This window comes from Ciona intestinalis, chromosome 7, assembly GCF_000224145.3.
Source record: "Ciona intestinalis chromosome 7, KH, whole genome shotgun sequence".
NCBI classification, from domain to species: Eukaryota; Metazoa; Chordata; class Ascidiacea; order Phlebobranchia; family Cionidae; genus Ciona; species Ciona intestinalis.
In genome coordinates, this window is record NC_020172.2 from 545,935 (window position 1) to 571,386 (window position 25,452).

General features: G+C 35.0%; 4 protein-coding genes across 7 annotated transcripts in view; 3 read left to right on the forward strand and 1 right to left on the reverse strand.

Annotated features, from left to right (window-relative positions):
• Positions 1-10,979, forward strand: part of LOC100181232 (zinc finger protein 622) — a 26,223-nt gene extending 15,244 nt beyond the window's left edge. The window contains exons 2-12 of one of the 4 annotated variants that reach the window (XM_018812605.1): positions 2,241-2,243; positions 5,764-5,959; positions 6,291-6,459; positions 6,771-6,891; positions 7,376-7,518; positions 7,949-8,036; positions 8,366-8,574; positions 9,423-9,585; positions 9,796-9,930; positions 10,122-10,228; positions 10,751-10,977. In XM_018812605.1, the coding sequence (XP_018668150.1) occupies positions 5,783-5,959; positions 6,291-6,459; positions 6,771-6,891; positions 7,376-7,518; positions 7,949-8,036; positions 8,366-8,574; positions 9,423-9,585; positions 9,796-9,930; positions 10,122-10,228; positions 10,751-10,884 (1,446 nt within the window). In that variant the 5' untranslated portion in view covers positions 2,241-2,243; positions 5,764-5,782 and the 3' untranslated portion in view covers positions 10,885-10,977. Of the gene's footprint in view, positions 1-2,240; positions 2,244-3,742; positions 3,778-5,763; positions 5,960-6,290; positions 6,460-6,770; positions 6,892-7,375; positions 7,519-7,948; positions 8,037-8,365; positions 8,575-9,422; positions 9,586-9,795; positions 9,931-10,121; positions 10,229-10,750 lie in introns of those variants that run through there. The other 3 variants (XM_009860623.3, XM_026835009.1, XM_026835010.1) reach the window with 3 other exon arrangements.
• On the forward strand, positions 1,317-3,694 carry LOC100178872 (tetratricopeptide repeat protein 30A-like). The gene has a single exon (XM_002121711.4). The coding sequence runs from the start codon at positions 1,370-1,372 to the stop codon at positions 3,329-3,331; it is 1,962 nt and encodes a 653-aa protein (XP_002121747.1). The 5' UTR covers positions 1,317-1,369; the 3' UTR covers positions 3,332-3,694.
• A 934-nt stretch (positions 10,980-11,913) lies between the features above and the next one.
• On the reverse strand, positions 11,914-20,109 carry LOC100183576 (serotransferrin-1). Its single transcript, XM_002120744.3, has 17 exons — positions 19,804-20,109; positions 19,428-19,566; positions 19,016-19,252; positions 18,688-18,840; positions 18,305-18,470; positions 18,016-18,121; positions 17,801-17,956; positions 17,267-17,386; positions 16,552-16,663; positions 16,118-16,228; positions 15,897-16,031; positions 15,141-15,296; positions 14,511-14,709; positions 13,834-13,966; positions 13,452-13,535; positions 13,137-13,205; positions 11,914-12,762 (listed from the first exon to the last, which is right to left on the reverse strand). Exons 1-17 carry the CDS (start codon positions 19,831-19,833, stop codon positions 12,604-12,606), a joined length of 2,265 nt encoding a protein of 754 aa, XP_002120780.1. The 5' UTR covers positions 19,834-20,109; the 3' UTR covers positions 11,914-12,603.
• A 660-nt stretch (positions 20,110-20,769) lies between these two features.
• Positions 20,770-25,328, forward strand: LOC100180434. Its single transcript, XM_002119997.5, has 9 exons — positions 20,770-21,651; positions 21,899-22,012; positions 22,415-22,548; positions 22,914-23,076; positions 23,615-23,853; positions 23,968-24,082; positions 24,522-24,645; positions 24,913-25,045; positions 25,099-25,328. Exons 1-9 carry the CDS (start codon positions 20,917-20,919, stop codon positions 25,181-25,183), a joined length of 1,842 nt encoding a protein of 613 aa, XP_002120033.1. The 5' UTR covers positions 20,770-20,916; the 3' UTR covers positions 25,184-25,328.
• The last annotated feature ends 124 nt before the right edge of the window (positions 25,329-25,452 follow it).

Sequence of the window (25,452 nt, forward strand, 5' to 3'; positions counted from 1 at the left end):
ACTTCCTTTAAATTGCTGCACATTATGAAATTTAAATTTCCTGTTATATTCTATGTATCTGTTTGAGAATATTTGCTTAATATTTAATGTAAGCCATTTGACACATTGAAGCAACGTAAATAAATTCCAGTCTGCAGAATATATAAGATATTGTTCAAAACTAAAAGTTTGCGCATACACGTGCGACGTGTCATACTCTGCAGACTGGACTGATTTAATGCGTTCGATCTGTTTATACCAGATCCAGTCAAGCGTGAAGCGTCTGAAACTGGTTTTTCGTTGATAATTCAAACAAAGTACTATATTATAACGTGAAACTTTCAAATATAAAGAAAAATATTGATATTAACGTAAATTGTTTCTTTTTAAATAATAATATTTCGGAAATTAGCAGTTAAAGTGCAAAAATCACTTGTCACGTGACCTTAGTTTCCTATCTATATGTTTAGATATCTATGGTCACACACTGTGGTGTTGTTGCATGATCGATGGGGACGAAACGAAGTGAAAGCAAAATCATCATGATGTTCTTTGGAGTGTATTTTCGCCCCTAATAGCTTAATGTGGATTTTTACGTCCGCTATTTAAAGGCAGCTATGCAATTTTGTACTTGGTAAACTCTGTGCAATAGTTTAATGCTACGTATCGTAGATATAATTTATTCTTTGACGTCGCTTCTTTTAGCCTTAGCAAATTCAAACCTACCGAACAGTTGCCGTATGAATATACGATGTGGGAAACGCGTTTGCATCGGGTAATACTCTTCGATTTAACTGAGAATAATATGAATTAAACCGTATGTTTTTAAAAAATTACTCTACGTGGCGTTTAATATTTTGTTCTTATTCATAAGTGTATCTGCAATGTTTTTGCTATTAAAAAGTCAAAGTTTAAGATTTCTATACCACAAGATAACCGCTTGATTTACTGAAAACAACTAATCATTCATTCCTTGGAGATTTTCTTAAGTTTGTGGTTTGTGTATTTATTTTGTTCTTTCGATAGGTTTTACTGTTTAGTTTTATATTAGGACTGGCTGTTTTGGAAATTAACATTTTAACATACTGTAGGCTATAGTTTTTCGGTATATTAGGCATCGCCGTTGATAGCGTTTTCTTAAATTAACGACAAAAAATAGCGTTTTCTTAAATTAACGACAAGCTTTTTTATTAGAAACTATTTGAAAGCTGCAAACTTTTAGTTGTAGACAAGCATACTATTAACTTCTAGTTGATTGTGTTTTTCCTTGCGTTGCTAGTTTGCTAATAAAGGCAATATATGCATCATTAAATATTCAATTTTCTGTGTGCAGAAGCTACTTTTAATATTTTTAGTCTTGCATCTTGTGCTATTTAAATTTGGCTTCAAAATGAATATGCTTGGAATTAAAGACGGGGAGTACACCTCAACAATTTATAAGAAAATTCGAGATGGGAATTACGCAAGTGCCATTGAAATCCTCAACATGGAATTGCAAAAACAGCCACAGTTACGAGCAACCATTTCCCTGCTTGCTTATTGCTATTACCATAGTCAGGACTTTATAAATGCTGCTGAGTATTACAACCAACTTACCCAACTTTGTCCTGAGGTGGATGATTATAAATTGTATTATGTCATGTCTTTGTACAAAGGGGGTGACTTTCAAACAGCAATGAAAGCTTCATTTGGTATTGAGAATCCTGCTTATTATTCTAAGGTGCAAAAAATTCAAGCTGCAATAAAGTACATGGAAGAAGACTATGCTGGAGCCAAAAGCTTGGTGGAACAGACTGCTGATGAAGATGACTCAGATAACATAGTTAACATGGGATGTCTATTGTACAAGGAGAACCAGTTTGAAAAGGCTTGCAAAAAGTTTCAGCAAGCAATCCAAGTGTCGGGATACAAAGCTTCCCTGTCATACAACATGGCCCTGTGCTTTTACCGTCAAAAGCAGTATGCGCCAGCTCTTAAGCATATTGCTGATGTTATTGAAAAGGGAATTAGAGAACATCCGGAATTAAGTGTTGGCATGACTACAGAGGGTATTGATGTAAGAAGTGTCGGAAACACAGTTCTTTTGAAAGAAACTGCACTGGTTGAAGCATTTAATTTAAAAGCAGCCATTGAGTATCAATTGAAGAACTATGAAGCAGCAGGGGAGGCACTGACAGACATGCCTCCTAGATCTGAGGAAGAACTGGACCCTTACACGCTACACAATGTAGCACTGATGAACATGTCAACAAAGGCAACAGAAGGTTTTGAAAAGCTGCAGTTTCTACTACAACAGAGTTCTTTTCCATCTGAAACATTCAGTAACCTGTTGCTGTTGTATTTGAAACATGATTACCTTGACTTGGCTGCTGATGTTTTAGCTGAATACAGTGATTACACTTTTAAGTATCTTTCTCCCTACATGTATGAATTCATTGATGCAGTGATCACCAAACAGACCGCACCAGAGGAGGCATTTAGAAAGCTGGATGAGATGGCCAGTCGTCACATTGACACTCTGCGAAAACTCACTAAACAAGTGCAGGAAGCTAGAGATTTGCATGATGAAGCTTCGGTCAAAAAGGCAGTCAATGAATATGATGAAGCAATTGAGCAATACATCCCTGTGTTGATGCAGCAAGCCAAGATCTACTGGGATAGAGAGAATTATGCAGCTGTTGAAAGAATCTTCCGGAAATCAGTGGAGTTCTGCAACGAGCATGAAGCATGGAGGTTGAATGTGGCTCATGTGCTTTTCATGCAAGATAACAAGTTCAAAGAAGCAGTTGGGTTTTACGAACCAATTGTGAAAAAGCATTACGATAGTATTCTAGATGTGGAAGCAGTGGTGCTTGCTAATCTGTGTGTCTCCTACATTATGACCAGCCAAAATGAAGAGGCTGAAGATCTCATGAGGAAAATAGAAAAAGAGGAAGAGCAGATGTCGTATGATGATCCTGATCGTAAAGTCTTCCACCTGTGCACAGTCAACATTGTCATTGGGACATTATACTGCGCCAAGACCAACTTCGATTTTGGAATTTCACGCGTGATAAAAAGCTTGGAGCCTTACAACCGTAAGCTTGGCGTTGACACGTGGTTTTACGCTAAGCGTTGCATACTTTCACTGCTGGAAGCGCTCGGAAAGCAGATGCTAATCCTACGTGATGCTGCCATTCACGACGTGGTACAGTTCCTGGAGCACTGCGAACTGCATGGACGCGATATTGTTGCCTCGAACGCGCCGCCGTCATTCGGAGACGCACCGAAAGTCCCTGACGGCAAAAACACAGTCTCGTATGAGGCGAGGCTCTTGAAAGCGGTGTTTATGGAGTATATGGGCTGGCCTTGAGTTTTACTTAAAAAAGGTTGCGAACTTTACTGTGTTCCATTTGGTGTTATCGTTCAAGCCACCGTTCTCTGTACAGATTAGATTTTCTTTCATTACAGTGATATAACGTCTATGTAAACTTCGTATATTATTGAACATCTTGTTCGTGATCTCAGCTTCCACTAGACATTTATTTTAGTTTTACAAATATTATTATATGATAAACGCCGCTACACGAATTACGCACTCGTACTTTCAGCAAAAGAAACGAAATCCAAAATGATCCGATACTTATATATACAGCATGTGATCAATCGTTCGTGCAGTTACCCTCTTTTTAGACGCGTTTTCGGCATATACGTTTATTAAAAATATTACATTTGCTATATACTTGTACCGAGAGTCCCATAGTTTATATGATGGCGTATTTACTACATACCAGAGTCGATGCAGTATCATACGCAGAGGTAAGTTTAACGAACAGTTTCTATGGTAGATGATTATGTATTTATTTTATTATCTAGATTAGCTATCAGCTCTATAATTTATTTGTAAGACCATATAACCAGAATACTATGATATAACATAGTCTTACGTACGTTCAGTGTGCTGCATATAGTGGCATAAGTTTGCCTTTTAAGCACCCGGTATAAATAAGAAGTTCTACGGGTGCTCATTAGGTTAAACGAACAGTTATAATTTGCACGTCTTTTAATACCACGTGTTACATTGCGATTACTGTTACTTTACTAGGTTTAAAGCAAGCCCCGAAAACAAATATCTGGATCATATTGTATTATAAAACATTTGTATTATAAAATATATATGGTCCATATCAAAGAAATTAAGATTGGTTTTAATCTCTCTGGTCCATACTGTTTTGTGAATTAGCTCGGGTTAAAATATGTTCAGATCGCATCCGCTTGGTGACGTACGTAGTACGCACGCGTGTTTAAAAAGAAAGAAGGTGAATGTGTTTATGTGACGAAAACAAGTTATAAAGGTTGCAGGTTTGTTGTGAAACACTTGGGTATGTAATGTAATGTAACGTATAAATAATTAAAATACGTAGGAAACTAAGACAGAAAGAATCGTTTGTTTCAAGAAACTGGTGATTCAGATGTGATAGATTGATACAGGCTATGTACAGTTTCGATGGCGAGTAAAATCCCTGTTTGTACGCTAACGCTGAAACAGTTTATGCGAAGACAAGAAGTACTTACTCTTTATCGAGACATTTTACGCACAGTTTACAAGCTAGATAATAAAACAGATCGTATTTATTTTCTCACATGGACAAAAGAGGAATTTACGAAATACAAAACGTTAACGGACGACGAAGTTACACGATTTCACATTAACAGGGGGAAAACTACATTAAAAAACTTTACTAAGTCTATGAATTTGAGCCAATAGACTTGCTTAGATTATATAAGATGTCCGTGGACAAAGTTAAAATGCGTTCGGAAACAAGAAGACGAAGATTGCTTGAAAATAAAGGAAATAGGATGAAGAGGATACTCGGAGATGAAATGATCACCGCTTCCAAAGAAGAAGAGAGCAGCCTAAATGAAAATGATAATTTATCTCCTACAAAAACAGAGTCTGATTCTTCTGTTCTGGATTATCAGAGTATAATACACAGAATTAAGGAAGAAAATGATAATAAACCTATTGTAGCAGAAGAATCACAGCATGAAATTATGAATAATTGTAAACACACTAACTGTGTTACCCCTACTTTAACTACAGAGCCCACAGTAGTGTCCAACAAGCAAGATGTTCAAATCGATAATTTTAAAACACAAGCAAGCCTGCTTTGTTTAGCATCTGGGGTGTTTGTGTGTCTGTGTTTTCTTGTCTTAAAACCCCAAAATATTTCTTTTCCTTTTGGTTACTTTATAACAGAAGTCATTATTGCAATGCTCTATCCAAACTGTTTTGCATTTCGTGGGAATTTTTTTTCAGCGTTGGTCACAATTTTATTAAAACGAATAAGTTTTTCTGAAGAAACTGCAGCTAGGCTTAACCAGTTGCTTAGCTGTGCACAAATATGTACGCTTCACTTCTGCCTATATTGCTTTGGATTTTTTGTAACACACAGGTTTTTGATTGATATGAATGTAATGTAAAGTCCTAGTTGTGCCGTATTAACAATTTGTGTTTTATTAAGAGACTCTGTTTAAAACATCAAAATACTTTTTCAAAATTTAACATTGTTATCATTTTATGAAACATATTTACATGTTCAAATAAACTGTTTTGGTCAATTTATATATGAATTGTACAACGTATAAAAATACAACTAAAACTGTTACCTTATATTACTGTCAATAACCACACCTTCCCTAAAAATATAAGAGTCATATTATGCTCAAATTATTCAGAAATTTATAGTAATTGTTCAGTTTGTTTGTCGATATTTATGCATATTATTGTTATTTTGCTTTCAGGTTTTATTTAAGGGCGAAAATGTCGCAAAGTGCATTCACATGCATTACGTGTCATGTGGCATTTGTCGATGCCGACATGCAAAGGACGCATTATAAGTGTGATTGGCATCGTTATAATTTAAAACGTAAAGTAGTGGCTTTGCCTCCTGTCTCCAGAGAGAGTTTTAACGAAAAAGTTGCAGCTCAAAAAGCTCAGGTAAGAAGTTTAGTGGAGAATGTACCATGTACTATATATATTTGTTTTGTTAGAAATTTGTTTTAGCATTTATTGTATTGACACCATTTTATTAATCTGACTAGTATAGCCTACTCTTAGTGGGTATAGGCCTTCTGAATTTAAAAAACAAATCTTTGGTGGCCTGGCCAAAATGTAGTTACACTCATAGTCCATTAATGATAAGTCTGGTTAATGCAGTAAATTATGGATCTGCCTAAATATAAAGACTCATAAAACAGCATGTTACGCAAAGCACCCATTGAACATCTACGTTAGTGGCCTACTTTTACAATTCTTACAACATTTACAGGTTGCTACAAACAAATCAAAGGAAAACATTGTTGGCTTCTCATGTAAAGTTTGTTCAAGAAAATTCAATTCGTTTAATTCTTACAACAATCACTTAAAGTCAAAGAAGCACCAGGAAGCTGAAAGCAAAGAGATTGAAATTTTAAAGAAAAAGTTACAGAAAGATAAAGGTATTTATTGGAAGCACTCTATCTGATAAAATGAAATATTAATAGTTTTTTTATAGGTAGTTTTTAATGATAAGCCTGATGTTAAGTTTATTTTTTAAACCTTTATGCATATTACTTCTACAGTTTTAAAACTGTAAAGCAAGAAACAAAATAAACAGTTTGTGTTTGAACTAGAAGACCTTTGTTTTTGGTAGTCCTACCAGTTTCTCAGTTTGGTGTCAAGGTTTAAATCACATTCGATATTAGTGTTTCAGTGTATTTGCACTACTTAATTTCTCTAGTTAATTGACTTGTGCTTGTTGTGTTCACAGAACTTTCACATGAAGAAGAGTCAGAGGAACAGATTGCGTTTAACAAAGCAGTGATTGATGCACGAAATAAATTACAACAACCTGATATCATTAGTTCCGCAGAACCGAAACCAACTAAGAAGTAAGTCTCATACGTATAAGTGCCAACCATTTTAAAATGCAGGATATTTTACGCGCATTCTTCTAAAACAAATTTGGTTTTAACGTTGATTGATTAATGCAGTGCAGATATGCTGAGTTATTATATCTAATTTTTTACTTTTAATTAAAAAATTGCACAAAGAAACACTGGACTGGTCACCCTAATTTACTGACGTTGCGATTCATTACTTTTCAAAAAGCAAATTCATAACAAACTAAAAGTAGTTAAAAAAAGTCATGCTGATTGCTGACTTACCTTTTAGTCACTTTTTTCATTTTTAATATTAATTGGTCTTCACGTGCAACAATATTGCAATAGCATGTCAGCCGGGGCCCAGCTCAATTTTTAGTTGTGCGTAAAAAATGAGACAAGCTAAGTTTAGTTGTGGTAAAAAAAGGACAAGTGAATTTTATATTCTGAAGTGCTATTTTTTATTTGAATGAATATTTTTATTCTCACTCAGATTCAACAAAGATGACAACCCACGGCTCCGATGGTACAGGAAACAAGTAAAAGCAATTGAGGAGAATGATAGAAACAAAGAAGAAGAGGAGGATGAGGAATGTGATGAGGAGTGGGAGGATTTGAGCGATGATGACACAATAGGTGAATTGACAAGCTTCATGATGTCTTTGTTTTAATTGTTTACACTTACAACTGTAGCTTCATGCAAGGTAAAAGTATTCACCTTAGCACAGTTGCTGGCTTGTAGACAAGAGGATATGAATTTGAGGCTTAATGCTGTCACCATTAGGGGCAAAACTTAATTACGGCAATTTCTCCAACCCTTAATAAATGGTTCAAATTGTCAGCCATATGGAAGCAAAATCCTAAAAGTAAAGTCCCCTACGTTCTACCAACTTACATAGGTGGTATCTTGTAAGCAGGCATAAGTAGAAAAAAGAATGTCCATGTTATAGAGACTGTTGATGCCCAACCACGCGAAGATAAATAACTTACATAACATTCATAAACTTTATAAGAATTTAAAAAAATATTCAAGCAACACCTTCATCATATAAAACATCTTTATTAGAAGGAGATGACTCAGAACAGGGCGATACCGAATCTCAAACTGAATCCACATGCACGGATACCTCATCTCTGGCTGGGGTTTTCGCCAGGTAAGACATTTTTAATTTTTTTTATTTTAGTGTGTTAATTAATTATGTAATTTGTCTTATGACTTGTGTTGCAACAAAAATATATTCTCATATAGATATTTCTGCCATAAACAACCAAAAAATGGCAGAATTTTTGACACATTTTAATAAATTATTACAAGTTAACATCTATCACACTTAAATTATGTTGCTCCCAAAAACTCTTGTTTTAAAATCATTGTTTCTACCAAACCGCAAAAATGGATGAACTTTTCAACACATTTTAGTTGGTGTATCTTAAATCATATTTTTTTACTTAACCAATCAGATACATTTCTTTCATCTTTCAGTGTGAAGTTAGATTCAGACGCAGATGTGGAATCTCTTGCATCGCAAGGAAATCGGACCCAGAAATTAATCGGATCTACAGAGTGTTTGTTTTGCTGCAGAAAATCAACCAACGTTGAAAACAATGTCACTCACATGTCGCGTGCTCATGGATTTTTTGTACCAGAGCTTCAATACCTTACCAACCTAGAAGGACTCCTCAGTTACTTAGGCATGTGGTTTGTATATATGTTTTTTGGTTAAAAAGTATGGAAACTGAACCTATTTGTTGTTTTTTTTACTATTGGAATAGTTTTTAGACCAACACTAATTTCATGTAGGCACCTAAAAATGACAGCTTTATACTGTTGCTGGCTGTGTGATTAAATTTTATTGTAATTTGTTTTTTATTTAAGAAAACAAAGAGTATTACCTCATTTGAGCGAGTTGTTTACCGTAATACGTACATTGAGTGTAATAATTGCAACAACATAATTAAAATTATGACATAACATGTTTACTTCATTATTGTTTTGTGATGTAACAATCAATAAGCTTATTTTTATATGTACCTATGCTATACCACTCTTTGGGTAAAAGTAATTGTCAGTTTAAAATATAACAACAAAATTTTTATGTCTTTAATTCCACAATGTCACTTTGTATGCTATATCTACAAAGACTACAACTACAATTTGTGCATCGGTGTGGGATCAATAATAGGGAAATTCCATTTCAGCACATTTATTAAAGTACTAAATAAATGTTTCAAAGTTTACAGAGACAGTTAATTCAAGATAAATTTAAACGAATAAATAACACTCCTGAATACAAATAAATAAATAAACACAACAAGCTGGTGACGTGCAATTAACTTGCCACGCCTGAACGGACGCATAACATTACGACATCATATACTATAATGTGACGAATATAAACACATTATCATTTCACAACTATAGAGAACATCAATGGCTGAGCATAATCTCCTCATTGGGTGTTAAGATTTTTCTGTAGCTAGTTTACACCATAGTAAAAAACTAGTATTTAGCATTTCAAATGTCTGTGTTCTTCCTCCAGGTGAAAAGGTGGGTGTGGGCAACGTGTGCTTATGGTGCAACGAACGTGGCCATGCATTCTACTCACTACAAGCTGTGCAAACACATATGAGGGACAAGGGACACATGAAAATGCTCTCTGATGGTGATGCTTCACTAGAATATGCAGATTTTTATGACTTTAGGTAAAAAAATAGCCACAAAAACAAAAAAATGTACACATTACATATTAATCATTTTTTTCCAAATTTTACCACTTTTGTGCAAAAAGGTAAATTTGGAAATTTGATGTTTTTTAACAAAACTCTTCTGTGATTGTACAAAAGTATAAAATACATAGTAAAATATATATATATATAATGCATAAAAGTAAAAAGTAAGTTGTTTCACTCCAGCTCAAGTTATCCGGACTTTAATCCTGATGTTGAGGAAGATGAAGAGCTCCCTCAAGTGGCCAGTGATGCAGATGAAGAAGATTCTGAGCTCGTGCTGCCCTCTGGTGCTAGGATTGGCCATAGAAGTTTATTAAGGTTGGAAAACTACTTGAAGTATTGAAAATTTGTCAAAATTATCAAAATCTGAATATATTCACAATGTTTTTTTTAACAAACTGCAGCGAAAAACAGTTTCAAATTGCCTTAAATTGACCGCAAAAAAACTGAATATTTTTTATTCTATAAAAAACTTTTGTTATGACTTTAATGTTTTTATACATGTTCAGATACTACCGACAAAACTTCCCACCAGTTGAGCGAGTGAAACAGAATAGAGGAAGGATTGATCGACTTATGCACCAGTATCGTGCCATTGGATGGAAGGGTGGTGCAGGTGAGAAACCCACAATCTAGTTTGATATTTTATATAAAAAAGCCTAATTTTAAACAAAACAAAGGCGTTTTTATACAAATGTTTTGCATTATAGTTTTAAAGAAAATATTGTTATATCCTTTATTATCTAACATAAAAGCAGCTGGACAGCAAGCATGGGTGAAGAAAGACCTTGTTTGTTGTGTAGTTGGTGTTGGGTAAATTTCCTAAAATTAGGCTATTTTCTTATTTTTTTATATTTCTAATAAGTTCCAGCACCTCAGTGGTTAGGAACTTGCATTGTTATCGAAGCTGGATGGGCGTACAGAAGCTAGATGTTTTTTGGCAAGATGCTTAACAGACATTGTTCTGCCCATTGGTCACTAAATGGTTTTATCACCCTGGGTGTTTGGATAATGGGCAAACTCTGACCCAAATACCAAGTCTGTGACATGTCAACTTGTAGGACCTTACCAACATAAAGAATATTCAATAGAATATTTTTAGTCATTTGATTAATATCAATGGAACTTCTATCTACAGGCATGGTTGCACTGCGAAAAATGGACAAGGACATGAAGTTTGTGCAACGAATGAAGTCCAAGTTCCAGCAAAAGCTTTCAAGCAACAACAACAAGACAATGATGAAGCATTTGCGACCACAGGTTGTCTTCTAAGCACATGCCTACCAGCTAAGGGGTTGGGGATACAGGTGTGCTGTGGTTATTGTGCCAATGTCATTTACAAGTGCAAATAAAACATACATAGTGTATATTTTTGCCTTTTTTGAACGTGTTAGCCGTGCTGTATTGGTGCTTTTATAGTTAGAATATTGTTTCTATTGGAATTTAACTCCTGTATAGAACCAGGGTGTTCTCAAAATGAGTACTGTAGCACACATGGTGCTCTCAAACAGCTTTGGTGTGCCACAAACCGATTTAGAGTATTTAAATGCCTAATGGCCTCAAATAGTTTGATTGCTCCTACATTTGTTGAAAGTCAATTTCTATGTGTATATGCTAAAGGTGTAATGGCAAAAATACAGTTCAGAAAAGTTTTTTTTGCTGGAAATTACATACAGAGTTTACTGTTGTATCAGATGTAAGACAACTATGGTTCATTGTACAACACTTACTGAAGAGGTTGAAGCTATTATCTCTGAATTCTCTTGGTTAAAACAAAAGTGGCTGTGGTCCAAAACTTTTACAGATTATATAATAGTTTGTTACAAAGCCTCAGAAGTTTTAAAAAATAACATATTTAATGAAAATATTGCCAGGAGTTTATTTTAGATGGATAATACTCAACAATACAGATTTTATGGACAACAACTATGAAGACATAAACAATGTAATACAGCTCTGTTCTTACAATGTGATGAATGATGATGTATGAATAGAAAACAGTTAGCTTAAGAGCCAAAAAGGCGTTTAATTGATGGAAAGAGGGTTGAAGCTACAATATTTAAAATAGGTACAAGCCACTTTACAGATGTCTCTAACTTTTCAAAAACCTGTATACTGATGCTGGACATCCAACTAAGTTGATTAACATCACACGGTTTGTTTAGATACAGTTTTTATATCACACACTTACTCCCCACTATAACAATCTGTTCATACTGTACCTGAAGACCAATCCTATGATACAATCAAGAAAAACTGCCCTACTTGTTAGATAAACGTGTATGTAGGTATTTACAATACTCTTTTTGGTTAATGTTGTATTTCTACACAAAGCAATGCAAACTTGATTAGGCAATACATATATATAGGTCGTTGGCACAAGTTATATTGGTAGATAGTACATTTGAAATACTGCAGTCAGTACATGAAAACACACTGGTTTCGCACAATACTAACACTTGACGCAATTTGAAGACACACTGGCCTTACAGAATTGCACTTTGTAATATTGACATGGTAGTAAATGAATAGGGTGGGAAAGAAAAAGGCACTAGACTACAACACATTGCAATGTACAAAAATATTAGTTTGATGTAATTATATGAAGCAATAAATGTTATACTAATTGTCCTATTAGCATAGGCTGTACAAATGTTAAAGGACACACTCACAAAGTTAGTATTTTGCAAACAAAAGGTAATGTTTTGTGATTAGAAAACATATAACTGCAATATATTCGAAATAGGCATGTCTCATAAATGGTTATGGAATGTAGTCAATACGTGGGTTACAATTTAAAATTAAAATCTTGTTTTTTTTGCTTATATTATTCTACAAATGGGCAAATTAGAAAGGCTTCATTTGCAACACAAACTACATCAGGAAAAGGTTTTGCTACATTGATTTTAACACTACATTTACACACTACTATTAGTCTATGAACTTTTTTGAATATTTTTATTATTTTTTTTTCTACACTGAGATCTATTACTAGTTACAGGTTGCTGACTGTATGGTGCAAGTCGAAGATGGGGTAGGGGGATTTCCAGTAAGACATCGGGTACCTCTGACAGTGTTAATGTACGAGGTGCCAAGGAAATCTCTCCACGTACAACTTGTTTCCACTTTCAAAAGACAATGGGTTGAGTCCTGTGTTTAAAATTTACATTTTTTACCATTTTATGGGATTTTGACTATTTGAAAAGAAATTAGGCATAAAACATCCTAATTTCTTAAAGACTGTACACAGTTTTATTAATATTTTATTAATTAAAACAGATAATGTTATCTACAAAATTATATGTATGTAACTTGCTTTATCCTCAGGTGGCTGGAAAACGCCAGTTGGTATAACACAGATGCTCCATTTCATACACCTTGTGACAGCTTACTAGTTACCATTATGACACAAATGCCCACAATGGTAGCAGTCATCAGCCTTTTTTTCACACACTATTTTTAAACTTTGTATGTTATATTATATATTAGGAAATAAATTTTATAAGTTTTTAACAGTTGCATACCTTAAACATGAGGTCTTTACCATTATTGTACTCAGAGCTAGAGAAAATTTGAAATGTTCCTGCTGTGTTCTGGAAAAGGAAAAAAAAAAGAATGAAATTTTTCTAGATAAATCATTAGTGACCACTAGGTTTAGTGACAACCAATTGCCTTTAATTGTTTTGCCCAAGTAAACATACTTCAACATTGTAACAACCAATGTAAGCCTTCAATTCATAACCTATTGGTAAGAGGCAAACGCACTAACCACTGTGCCAGACACTTATTTAAGTATAAAGAAGCATGACTATCAGATGGAATACCCCATAAAATGTTACCTGTAAGCTATTAAGCAAATTCCAGACTTTTTCATAATACACAAAACTGTTCTGTGATGATAGCATCACAGCATGGGATGGCACCTAAATAACAGAAAATTTAGTATTCATGTAACCAAATATTTGATGCAATACAGCAGGCATTAGACTTGAAACTTTTAGGTTTTTAATGTAAGAAATATGGTAAGCCTATTTTTTTACATCCACACTTAAACGACTGTTTTAAACCAAAACGTTGTTACTTTGGTTGCAATTCCTAGTAGATTAACATGTAGGACAAAGCACATAAAAATGAATTATAGTGATAATAAAATTAACTATAAATATTTAACCATTTTATTTTTATAAATATTTAACCATTTTATATATATTTTATTTTTACCCTAGCCAAGTAGCAGTTTATATAATTCGCTACGGGCTGAACGGAACCATCAGGGCATGCCAATTGGTAACTATCGTTTCCCAATACAGTTGTATGCTTGACAAAGGCAATATCACCGCCAGCATTCAGGCACCTGTAAATGTATTTGTTAGAGGCACCAAACCTGGGGTGGCAAGGCAATCAAGGGATCCCTGGTGTGGCAACTAAAACTAAACATAGCTTGTTTAGGGTGTCATTAAAATACACGCGAACAGTGTCTTTAAAATGCAAGCGAACAACCACATTAGAACATGATAGGTGTTACTAAACATGCAAATTGTTTTATACTAATGAATCTCCTAACCCCATAACCCCTTTCATGCATACAATATAAATATAACCCCATATTTTAGAGACACCGCTTGTTTACAAAATTTAACCGCCAACACTTCTTTTGGAATTTACAAAGTGTGGCGTCCATGGCAACCACCTACTGCTTTATTTATGAGTACTTTGCAAGATAGATATTTTACCAAAACTTGTATGAAACATAAACACACAAAACTCAGTGACATTTGATGTATAATATTAATGTAACACAAAAACAGATTCTGTTACAGAAAAGGCTAAAAACGCCATTAAACAATTTGTGTACAACTTCTTTAAAAAAACAGGTTCTGAGTTAATTATTTTTTTACCTTATAGCTCCAGCATATCCACTGTATGGATCTAAGCTAGCATCACACTTGTTTGCCCCTGTACCCCCACATATCTGGCACAACTTATTGCCTACAGCGCCTGGGAAAGCTGCACTTGCACCTGGTGCACAACTCGAATCGAAAAAGTTGGATAAAGCTTCTGCCACACTGCATCCACTGCTGTTTAGTGACACAATTTCTGGTGTATAAAAAGATGTGATGTAAAAACAAAATAACTTTGTACAGTGTATATTTGTGATTATACTAAGTACAGGCTACGGCCTGCAGGCAAAATCAGGTGTACAAATATTTTAGTTCTGTTTAGCCAGATCTGATTGTAAAGCAATGTCCAATGCATTTCCTTACCCTGTTTTTGCTACCTAACAAACATGGCATTTCACTTGTACATATTGTATTTATATTACCAATAAAAGCAAAATTTTAAATGTAAAACAAAGCTTGACCATCTCTGGTTCTACATATGCTGTAACCAAGTAGTATAATATACTGGTAATGAAAATACCTATAAAAAATAAACAATTTATTTTCAATTAGGAGAATAAAACATTGGGTGAAAGGAGTTTAAAAACCTCTGAATTAAGATGTGTGTTTGGAGAGAAGCAAACTTACGATTATCAATGAGAAATCCAACAGGTACATTCCAACCAGCCGTGCGTTGGTATCCTGTGTGACAAGATTTCTTGCCCTGGAGTGCAGACCTGGTAAGTCGGGTGGATGTGTCACTTGCTTTGATAACAGCAACTGCATAGTAGGATGCCCCAGCAGCTGAAAGACAAAGTATACCCCTTCATTGTAAAACTATTTCGATATGCATACCAACATGTTTTATTAAATAGTTAGATGTCTTTTACAGGTCGTTACGACGACACTATGCAATTTAATGTTAGAAGAGCTGTTTTATAAAACAAGTGTAATATGCCTGGCAACAAAAGTTTATGTATCTCATGTTACAGTATAATACTTTAATAGTTTACATGGGAGTGACTATATTAAAAACAAGTGCAAATATAGTACTTTAAAACGAGATGACGCAACTACTGACATTTAGTGGTTGGCTATTGACTTTACCGTTTATTATTTAATCAAGTAAAATTAAAGTCATCAGTTAATTTCACCTCATCAAAGCTAATAAAATAAGGCGTTGACAGTTAGGGTTAAAAAAAATGTCCTCGTAATTATGCAGTAGGGTACATATCATTTACAAAACTCTGATATTTACTAAATTGAAAAATGAAACATGCCCAAGGACACATACGGCTACAACGGTAACAGCAACGGGGCTTAAACCTGTTACCTCTGAGGATCTGAGTTACAAGCAGGCGTGCTGACCACTTTGCCACAGTGCTGGAACTAATAGTAACTTACATCCACCATAGAATTCGGCAGCCACTGGTTGCAAATCATAGTCTCTTCCCATAGTGTATATATGACCACTGTCCATTGTTATCGCGTCTGCAGCTCCTAATGATATTAATCGTGCACAGTTTGCAACCGATGTCCCTAAAAAATTTTTTTTTTTTTTTTTAAAGATTTTATTTTAAATAGAACAAATTCTTATATTAAAATAAACAACACAAAGTTCAAACCTCGAACACAGGAAACAACTAGAACTGATTGAATACGGCGTGCTTGAGTGGCAACTGCTGTGCATTTTGTCATTTCATCATCTGATATTACACACCACCTTAGAGCACTTTCTGTGAATAAACAAATGCAGTTAAGTATTGTTTTTAAATAATTATAATTTAGGTTAAAGCTTGAAGTTATTAGGGTAACATATTGGAGTTATTAGGGTAACATATTAAGGCACCTGGGTGTTGGGGTAACGAATTAATTCTAGCTTAAATAGAAGTTCCCTAACTTGTCTACTGTATGACCTCACCCATACAAAATAGAACGGGGGAAAGAAACAAAGAATATAATATGATTAATTGCATTACATGCATTGACAGCCTAGTTTATTTACAGGTGTGGAGGACAACTACTTAATGTCTTAGTATATAATTGTTAAATGTCATACTTGCTTGGCTTTGGTATTGTGGTAGGAGGCAAGTTCCAGTGACCGAAGTTGACTGTGTTGTTTGGCATTGTAGGGAAAGCTGTGAGTTAAGATAGCTGGATCCTAAATAGGTCTGAAAATAAATGAATGTGTTGTTGTTTACTAGAAGAGAGAGTCATGCAAGTTTCAGTCTGAAACTAACATGATTCTAAAATAGGGTGATTGATGGGCACAGAGCATGATCTTGGCCACTTTAAAATATATCAAGTTACTGCAAATTGTATATATGTGCAGTTGTGTAGAATGTGCAGGGGAACACTATAATCTAGCTGTATAACCTGTATATACACAGACAGTCACAGACCACAATTTCTATGCTTGAGCTTTCAGGCATATAACCTTTCAATACTGTGCTTGGGCAAGCGTGAAATATGAAGCACTTGAGTGGAAATGCCAAGCTTACATTAGGCTCAGCAGGAGGCATAAGTCTGTTTGCTTTACATTTTGGGGAATGTTATATTTGCATAGCGGCTTTATTGGAATACTACGGAACTTTTATACTCACATTCATTGTTTATTCTAAATATTTTAACAAATTCCTATTTAAAACGTTCAATGTGTTTTTGAAACATCACCTATATTTTAACCTGACTAAACGTTGGTGACTTTTCAGCCTTAATATACTACCTCAAAAAACATAGCGTTACTGACTTTACTAGATATGGCAAGCACTTACATCAGAGTTGCAGCTAAAATTGAGTGGCATCAGTAACTTGGTGGAACTTTTAAATAGAAGATCTTTGCTTGCACCTCCAAACAACTTGAATGTTTCACCAGAATGAGGTCCAAACTTTAGCTGAAATTAAAATCATATTTTTAAAAGGAATGTCTATATTTATGCATAGGCATTTTCTAATCATTATCTTAAAGGGGATAGTTCTCAAGGCAATAGTTCCTTGGCAAGCCTTGCCATGAGTGTGATTTGCACTCTTTTGGGTAATAAAAAACATGTTTAACTAACACAACCCCATTTTACTACTGTTGATATTTTAAACTTTCTTAATCTCTTGTGAGCTGCACTCATCCATTCCTATTTTAAGTTATTAGGGGAATTTCACTCTTCAATTTAAAATCACTCAATGGCCTAAACCCCTAAACTCTAAAGGGCTTCATAAATTGGCCATTATTAAGGCCACAGAAAGTACACATCAATTGAGGACTGAGGTTCATGGAACAAAAGCTTTAATGACCAAACACATAGAATGCTCACCTGTGCCAAGTACATGGTTTCAACAATACGATCAATGACTGCAGCTGTTGCTTGTTTAGAGACAACTACTGCATGTGAAGGTACCTTACCTAAGTTGCACTGACTATAAGCAGAAACTGGTGCACGGGTACCATCACTACAAAGAAGTTCAAAATCCTGCATCAAAATTAAAACATTCAAGATCATTGGAATGACTTTTTTATTTGGATACTTACAGCTGACCTCAAGTTTTGTGCCCATGAATCTGTGTTTGAACCGTCAGTATTGGAAAACACTGTTGTGTGTTTGATAAAAGCTACATTTCCCCCTTCAACAAGACACCTGTATAAAAACACAGTGTAACATATTTTGCAGGTATTAGTTACTCCTACATACAAATGTACCAAAAGAAGCCTATGCTGTAATTAATAAGCAAAAGGATCCCCATGCATATACCATTTACTGTTCAGTGAATGCTCTAGTTGATATGCTAAAGTTTGTGTTATGACAATATCACAAGCCTACCTAAATGCACCAGTATAGCCACAGTACGGATCTGAGCCGCAAGTGCACGTGCTACATTTTTTACAAAGTTTGGAGCTGGTTGGTGCACCTGGTGCACAACTTTGTGAAAACAAATTCGTAACAGCTTGCTGAATGTTGCATCCATTTGAGCTCACGGTTAGGATTCCTGTAAATGTTTAACTTTATAAAAGGGTTAGGGTTTTTTCAAGGTGGAGTTATGCAAAAAACTTTGGCTGCTTGGGTAAAATTTCAACTCTTGCCTAAATCAAAGCTTCCTTGGTCGTAGGATCTCATCAATATAGAAAAGAATGCAAAACAGTTTTAATATAATTATAAAATTGGCAATTTTGCTGGGCGTACATAATAATGCTAACACAACTTACCCTTATCCTTTAAAACACCCATCGGGACATTCCATCCTGCAGTTTTACCAAGGCCAGTGTGACAGGATATCTTTCCTTGAAGTCCAGGTTTTGTTAGGAATGTGGTTGAGTCCGATTTTTTTACCACTGCCACTGCCCAGTACGTTGCGTCACCTACAAATTTAGTATAAAACAATCGCCACAGTCTGAGTTGCCCTGCCCCAAAGGACATATATACCCTTAAACGACATTTTAAAATATTTAACTTCAAAACTTATTTTGTAATAAGCTATGCAACATGAATCTGTCAAGTACATAGAACAAAATAAAGTTAAAATGAAAATATTACCCTCTCCATAATCTTCAGCCAGAATTGGTTTTAAATCTGCACGATTATCTACGAGATGGCCCCCATCTATGGTCAGGACATCAGCCTGGTTATTTTTCACCATTTTAATGCAAATATTGGTGCTTTTACCAGCTGCACAATTCACTATTGCATTGAATTGGGCAGATTGAAAAGCAGCGGACATCTGGGTGCATTTACTCTGTTCGGCGTCATTTACAGTGCACCATGTTATAGATGCTGCAACAAATAGTTGAGGCTATTAAAAGGATTTAGTTGTTTTAAAATTATATAGCCTACTTATAAATTGAGACCCATTTGAAAAATATACACTACAAAAAGTCAAAAACGCATGTGCATATAGTGTCAATATTTTGTCCTTTTATATCAAATGAAATAAGATTGTTTTCCATACCTGGCTGTGGTCGATTGTCGTTTTGTTGGTTCGCTACAACGGCGAGCGCGATAATCAGAGCAACCATAGTGACGGTCGCTATCACTGCCCATATTAAAATGCACCTTCCTGCTTTGCTGCCTCGTGGACTACCGCTATTCTGCAATGCGTATTTCAATTGTAACATGCAGCATAACTCTGTTTATATGTTAGCAAAACGTAGGGTTATTAATAAACGAAGGCAACAGGAATTCCACAAACTCCCGCCGAGAGAAATGCGATCGTCCAAAATACGTTAGGCCCGCGGGCATTTAAATTGAAACATTACATATAGTATAGTTAATTAAATAACAAATCACAAAAACGCTAATGTTAATAGAACAACACCAACACCTACCATATCACTGAAACCGATATCTTGACCCATTTTTAAGTCCGAACAGAGCAAGTCTGGAGTCTTGTCGCAACGCTGGTTAGTAACAAAACTTGAGCATGCCGCGAAAGAATGAACTGACCGTTCAAAAAGCGCGAGACGTGACGGATTCGAAACAGAAAATGGCTGAGGCCAGAAATGGGAAAAACCTAACCCAAAGCGAAAGTTTCGCTCTGAATTAAACGATGACGAGACACATTATTTAATTTTGTCTGTGTGGCGTGAAGGGGCATATTTTAAAACTCGATATAATTACCAAAAGTAATGTACAATACCAAACACGTGGTGGTCTTGCAGAAGCACAACGACGTGTTGTTCGATTACTTTATTTATCGAGAAACCGGATACACCAGTAAGACAAATCAGTCTGATATCGTGCAACGAGTTTCCGTTTTCTAAGACGTGTTTTGAATTTTCATTTCAAAAACAACAGCTTTCCTTGCACGTTTGGCATTAAACATGATTTTTTACTTCTTCGATGATTGAGTGTCTGTTGGCATTGGACCATGTGCTCGTATACTGCACGACTGCATGTAACCAGAGCCATAGAAATACCCTGCATGTAACCAGAGTCTGTACATAAATATGTTTATATACCGACTCTGCGTGTAACGGATATTGTCTTGCTATTTCGTTGAAAGAAAAATTCGTTTTCACATTCACTCTGTTTTATACACACCATCATCCCAACAATATTTTCCACCAAACGTAATGAGCATGACTTACAACTTAGAGCTCATCTGATATTTCTGTTGGCGGGGAATTTGTTTTTGATTTTTGCTATTTGTGAAAAAGATTATAAACATCATACCATGAATGTCCAGGCTTTTGTCTTGGTACTGTTACTGTTGTAGCTGTAGTCTATATTTCATTTGACAATCTTTCTAATTAAAAATTATTTTTTTTTTATAATACAAGTTTCCTCGATCATTTAATTTAATAAAAACAAACAAATAAAGCGTTAACGCGGCTCATATTGGAATGCATAATGTGTCGTGTGCAACAAAAATGCTGAATGTTAAATAACAGCCTAGATTTTTATGCATCAAAGTCACAAGCTTCTTTTATGCAGACAATATGACAGAGGCTAAAAAAACAGCTGATCAACTAGTGTTATGGAGTCAAGAAGAGCTGGGACTGAGTACAACATCAAAATACAAGCCTGGTCATGTCCCACAGGACTTCACTCAACTATGTATTGGACACAACATGAAACGAATGTGGAAACATATAATGGAAGTGGTGCATAATAAAGCAACAGTGGAAAAAGTTGCAACTGCACTCGAACTAAACAAATTTAAGGAAGATTATGTGGAAGGTAAAGCTGTTTGTCGTTCAAAAGAAGATGAGTTAGATAAAGTCTCGAATGAAATAAGGGAGCTTGAGCAAAAATTAAAACTCAAACAGGCTGAGATTACCAAATCAGAATTTGAAATGTTTTCAATGAGGAAAGACCACACTGATGTTAATAGCAAGAACTTAATACTGGTTTGCAGCATTGAAAAGCTGCAACAGCAATTGGAAAGTGTAAAAACAAACAGCAAATCCCTGAAAAAGTTGGTCTCTGACAATGCAGGAAAACAGACAATGTCCGGTAGTAATTCCTATGCTCCTTGTCTTGCTGCATGTGCAAAGGATTTAAAAATTTTGGCGGAGAGAATCCCACAAATGGTAGAATCTGGGCTTAATCACAAACACTCTGAAAATGTTCCGAAGTTACTGTGGAGCTCTGCATTTCAATTTGTCTCCAAATATCCAGCTATTATTATTTCTGAAGCAATGACTTCACTTTGCGTTCAACATAAGAATATGGTATGCTTGCCATGTTTGTATTTAGTTATTATATATAACTATGATTGTACATTTTTTAAAAATCACTTACAAAGTTTGAAAGTTACATGAGTGATAACTCATGAGTTGTATGTAAAAGAAGCGTTATACTGATTGAGTGATTGTTGTTGGTGTTGCCTGACTTGCCTCACTGCGCGAGGCTAAATAATTTGCATGCATTTATTCCTATGTTGAGAGAACTCACTTTTTGTATCTTGTCAAAACACAGGTGTCAAAACTAATCTCAGAAATAAACATGGAAGAGGATGTGAACACTCTTGCGCAATCTTATACGTTGCCAAGTGAAGGCAAGGCTGGAGTAGCACTATGGCTTGCTTTGGAGGTTTGTTGAAAATTCTAATAGTTAGTGGTTAACATAGGTGTAACTATTTTAAATTTTGCTCAAAAATCGGAGTGGCATTGCTAAAATGCAGTTACACTTTGACTTAACAGTCATCAAACATAGGGAACGCATTGATTATTGTAGTAAATCCCTATACTTGGCTCTACTTATTTATATAGTTTTTAAACTTGCTAAAATGTCACTCCATGGACCTATAATGTTATGCCTATGATGGTCATTTCATTGTCTCATAATTACATACCACATACCAGTAGCTAAATTGTGCAACTAATTTTATATATATATATTTTAAAAATGTTTTTTAAACATTACTAAGGGTCACTGAAGTTAATAATAGCTGCCAACAACATTTGCCAACTCTTTCTTAATCGTTTATGGCAGAATTATGATGCGAAATGTGCATCGGAATACAAAGAGGCGCTGAATCATGAAAAGAATGCTCAGCGAACCATGACAGAGGTTGATGAAGTCATCACACGGTTGAAAAACTCATCTGCACCTGAAATTGCTGATAGGTAACTTGATATGCAAACTTATCCATCATATTGGGAATAATATTTTACATGAGTTGCCTCATGGGTTGAATACTTTCTTTTTTATATAAACTTATACTAACAATGGTTACTTATTAATACAATGTACTATGTTTTGCAAAACACACAGAACTGCTTGGTACCATAATTAGAAGAGTATTTTCTCAACAAAACTTTTTTTTATTTCCTATGACATGGAGTCATTCTACTGCTTTTTTTGGCGGGGTTATTCTTGTTTGGTCCCTGGTTGTTGTAGGTCAGATTTACTATTTACTTAAATATATCATTCTCCTGGTTAGGTTTTGTATGACAAAACAAATGAACAAACGTTCTATATTAATCTACAGAAACATGCTTGATGCTGAAATATCAATGGTAAAACATAAGGAATATCTTCAATCCCTCAAGCAGTCACTGGAAGATCTTAAGCTCCTTGTAGAAGATAAAACAGAAATACAGCGTCAACATTATTTGAGAGAAAGAGAAATCAAAAACTTTGGCAAAGAACTGGTAAGTTTTAAAATCTTAGAGTTTTAATTGACTTTCCAGTGTTCATTTTGTTGTACTATATCAAAGGCATACAAATTGTTTTTTATTAATTTTTTTACAGATATTAGTGAATACACATTTTATTTTTATATGTCCTAAAAAATTGATAAAGGTTTTAGTACCTGCTATCTGTCCAGCGCCGTAGCTCAGTGGTTTAGACGCCTGCATCGAAAACCAAAGTGTCCCCGGTTCGATGCTCGATGGCGATATTAACACTTATTGGTGTATGTGTTCTTGGGCAAGACACTTAACGGACATTGCTCTAACCCAGCCGTCAATAATGAGTAAATGGGTTGTCCAAATTGTAAGCCATATCAAAAACAAAAATTAAAAACAAGTGGAAAAGTGTGGTAACTCTAAGCACATAAGAATAAAAAATGGTGCGAAAGACACACGTCCGAGTGTGATTCGGTGTCGTGGCGCCGATCGCACAAAGGACTTGAATTGGCTTTTTGGGTGTTAGAGTGTTACTTATTTCCCCAATCTTCTACCTTTTTAGGTACAAAACAGTCACCAAATTGCTCTGTGTTCAAAAGAGAATCTTAACCTGCGTCAAGCATTATTAAGAATGCAGCTTGATGCTCAAAACCAGGAATCTAGTTTATATTCCACACTTCAGCCATTGTTCAGTGAAACTTGCCAATCCTTGAAGCGTGGAATAAGTGAAGAAATAGCTGCGTTTGAAGCAGCATTTTTTGATCAGCTATGCACAATACAAAGTGGTGAAGATGGAAAGAGGTAATAACACCAAGGGTTTAACCGTTTTATAGTGATGCTGTTTTGCATGTAAGCTGTATGTGTATACATATATAGTTATCAGTATCCCTTTGAAATTTCTAATTGTATTTTTAGCAATAAAATTCCTGTTTCTGATCTTACAATCCATTATCCGATGCTGCACCCGTGCATCACTGGGGGAAATACCTATCAAAGAATATCTGAGTTTTTTAATGGCAACACTGTAAAAGTAAGTGGAAATTTGTGTGTGACAAGTATGTAGGTCAAACTTTACAAAACCTTGGGTAAGTATTCTAGGTGAAAATCTTTCGTGAGAAGAGGTTCCGAAAGTGGGTGCCAGTGCCAAGTGCCCCCTAGGGACGTTTGTAATCATGAAGGTGGCGCTAGCCCTGAACTGGACAGGGTGCTGAGAATAAATAAGGGAAATTGTAGAAAGATATGCCATTCAAGGTGTAAAATAAGATGTTTTAGACAAAAAGGGGTAATGTTTGTCTCTCATATATGCCCCTTTTGCATTTGTCAAAGAGGTAGGGGAAATGCTATTAGAAAACGTTAGGGAAACAATGTTTTGCATAATATATTTTCTAGAAAATCTATTGCGACACAAATATGCATCTTGTAGCACCGAAATTCTGACATAATCTATTTCAATTGCATTTTTTTCTCAGTCCTGCAGTTCACTTCTGGAGAGAATTATTGAAGATGCTGAGATTGTTAACAAAGAAAGAATAAACAGAAACTTGTTAAAAGATTTGGAAAAAATCTCCGAAACCAAAGTTAAAGAAATACAAAGTAAAAAGGATAATCGTTTAATAAAATTGTTATTTATCATCTTAACATATGGCTCTGATTTAAAAAAAGGGAAAAAAGGTTACAGCTGTTTTTTTTTCTTTGCCATGTTTACTGTTGTTCCCTTTTTTATAATTTTGAAGTGTGAAGAAGTAGCTTTGAATGTCACGTGCAACTGTACACAGTAGCTTAATGTTATAAAAATGTTGTTACACTTTTTATGGAGCATTCTTATAAACTGTATTATGCTACTTTCTTATTATACTATAGATTTAAAGACAAAATTACAAGAAGTCTTTGAGCAAGAAATCTCCAGGAGTATTCCTCTGATTGAACAAGGAATCAAATGTTCCAAACATGTGGAAAGTGAAGCAAACAAATTAGCAAAAGCTGTGGATAATTGGTGAGTACTGTTTGTTTGTTTTTTCATTGTTTTCATGGCTGTTTGTCTTACAGGTTTGAAGAGCCAGGTCAGTACCAGGCGCCGTGGATTCAGCAGGTTGGTGAAAATTTAGACCATGTAAAGCAGAAATTGTTATAAAAATATTATTGAAGGCATTTCTTTATACAGGAATATATTTTGATATTCTTGTTTTTTCATTACAAAGCTGTACTAAGAGTATGTGCCTTTCTTGATATTCTACTGTAATTTGAAACCATTACATTACACTTACATAACAACACAATCTCATGCCTTTGGCTCCTATATCATACGATTCTACTACTTTAAAGCTTGTAATTTAAAAACTCTTACTTTATACATCACAACCTTATGCCTTACACACAACTTCTGCTCCAATATCACACGAG

Excerpts from the sequence above, each read along its gene's own strand:
- LOC100178872 (XM_002121711.4), top strand. The coding sequence starts at position 1,370 with ATGAATATGCTTGGAATTAAAGACGGGGAGTACACCTCAACAATTTAT.
- LOC100183576 (XM_002120744.3), bottom strand. The coding sequence starts at position 19,833 with ATGGGTCAAGATATCGGTTTCAGTGATATG. Across the intron at positions 18,841-19,015 it reads GGCTGAAGATTATGGAGAGG|GTGACGCAACGTACTGGGCA; the intron begins GTAATATTTTCA and ends CTAAATTTGTAG. Across the intron at positions 14,710-15,140 it reads TGGATTTCTCATTGATAATC|AAATTGTGTCACTAAACAGC; the intron begins GTAAGTTTGCTT and ends TTTATACACCAG.
- LOC100180434 (XM_002119997.5), top strand. The coding sequence starts at position 20,917 with ATGACAGAGGCTAAAAAAACAGCTGATCAACTAGTGTTATGGAGTCAA. Across the intron at positions 23,077-23,614 it reads AAAACTTTGGCAAAGAACTG|GTACAAAACAGTCACCAAAT; the intron begins GTAAGTTTTAAA and ends CTACCTTTTTAG. Across the intron at positions 24,646-24,912 it reads CAAAGTTAAAGAAATACAAA|ATTTAAAGACAAAATTACAA; the intron begins GTAAAAAGGATA and ends ATTATACTATAG.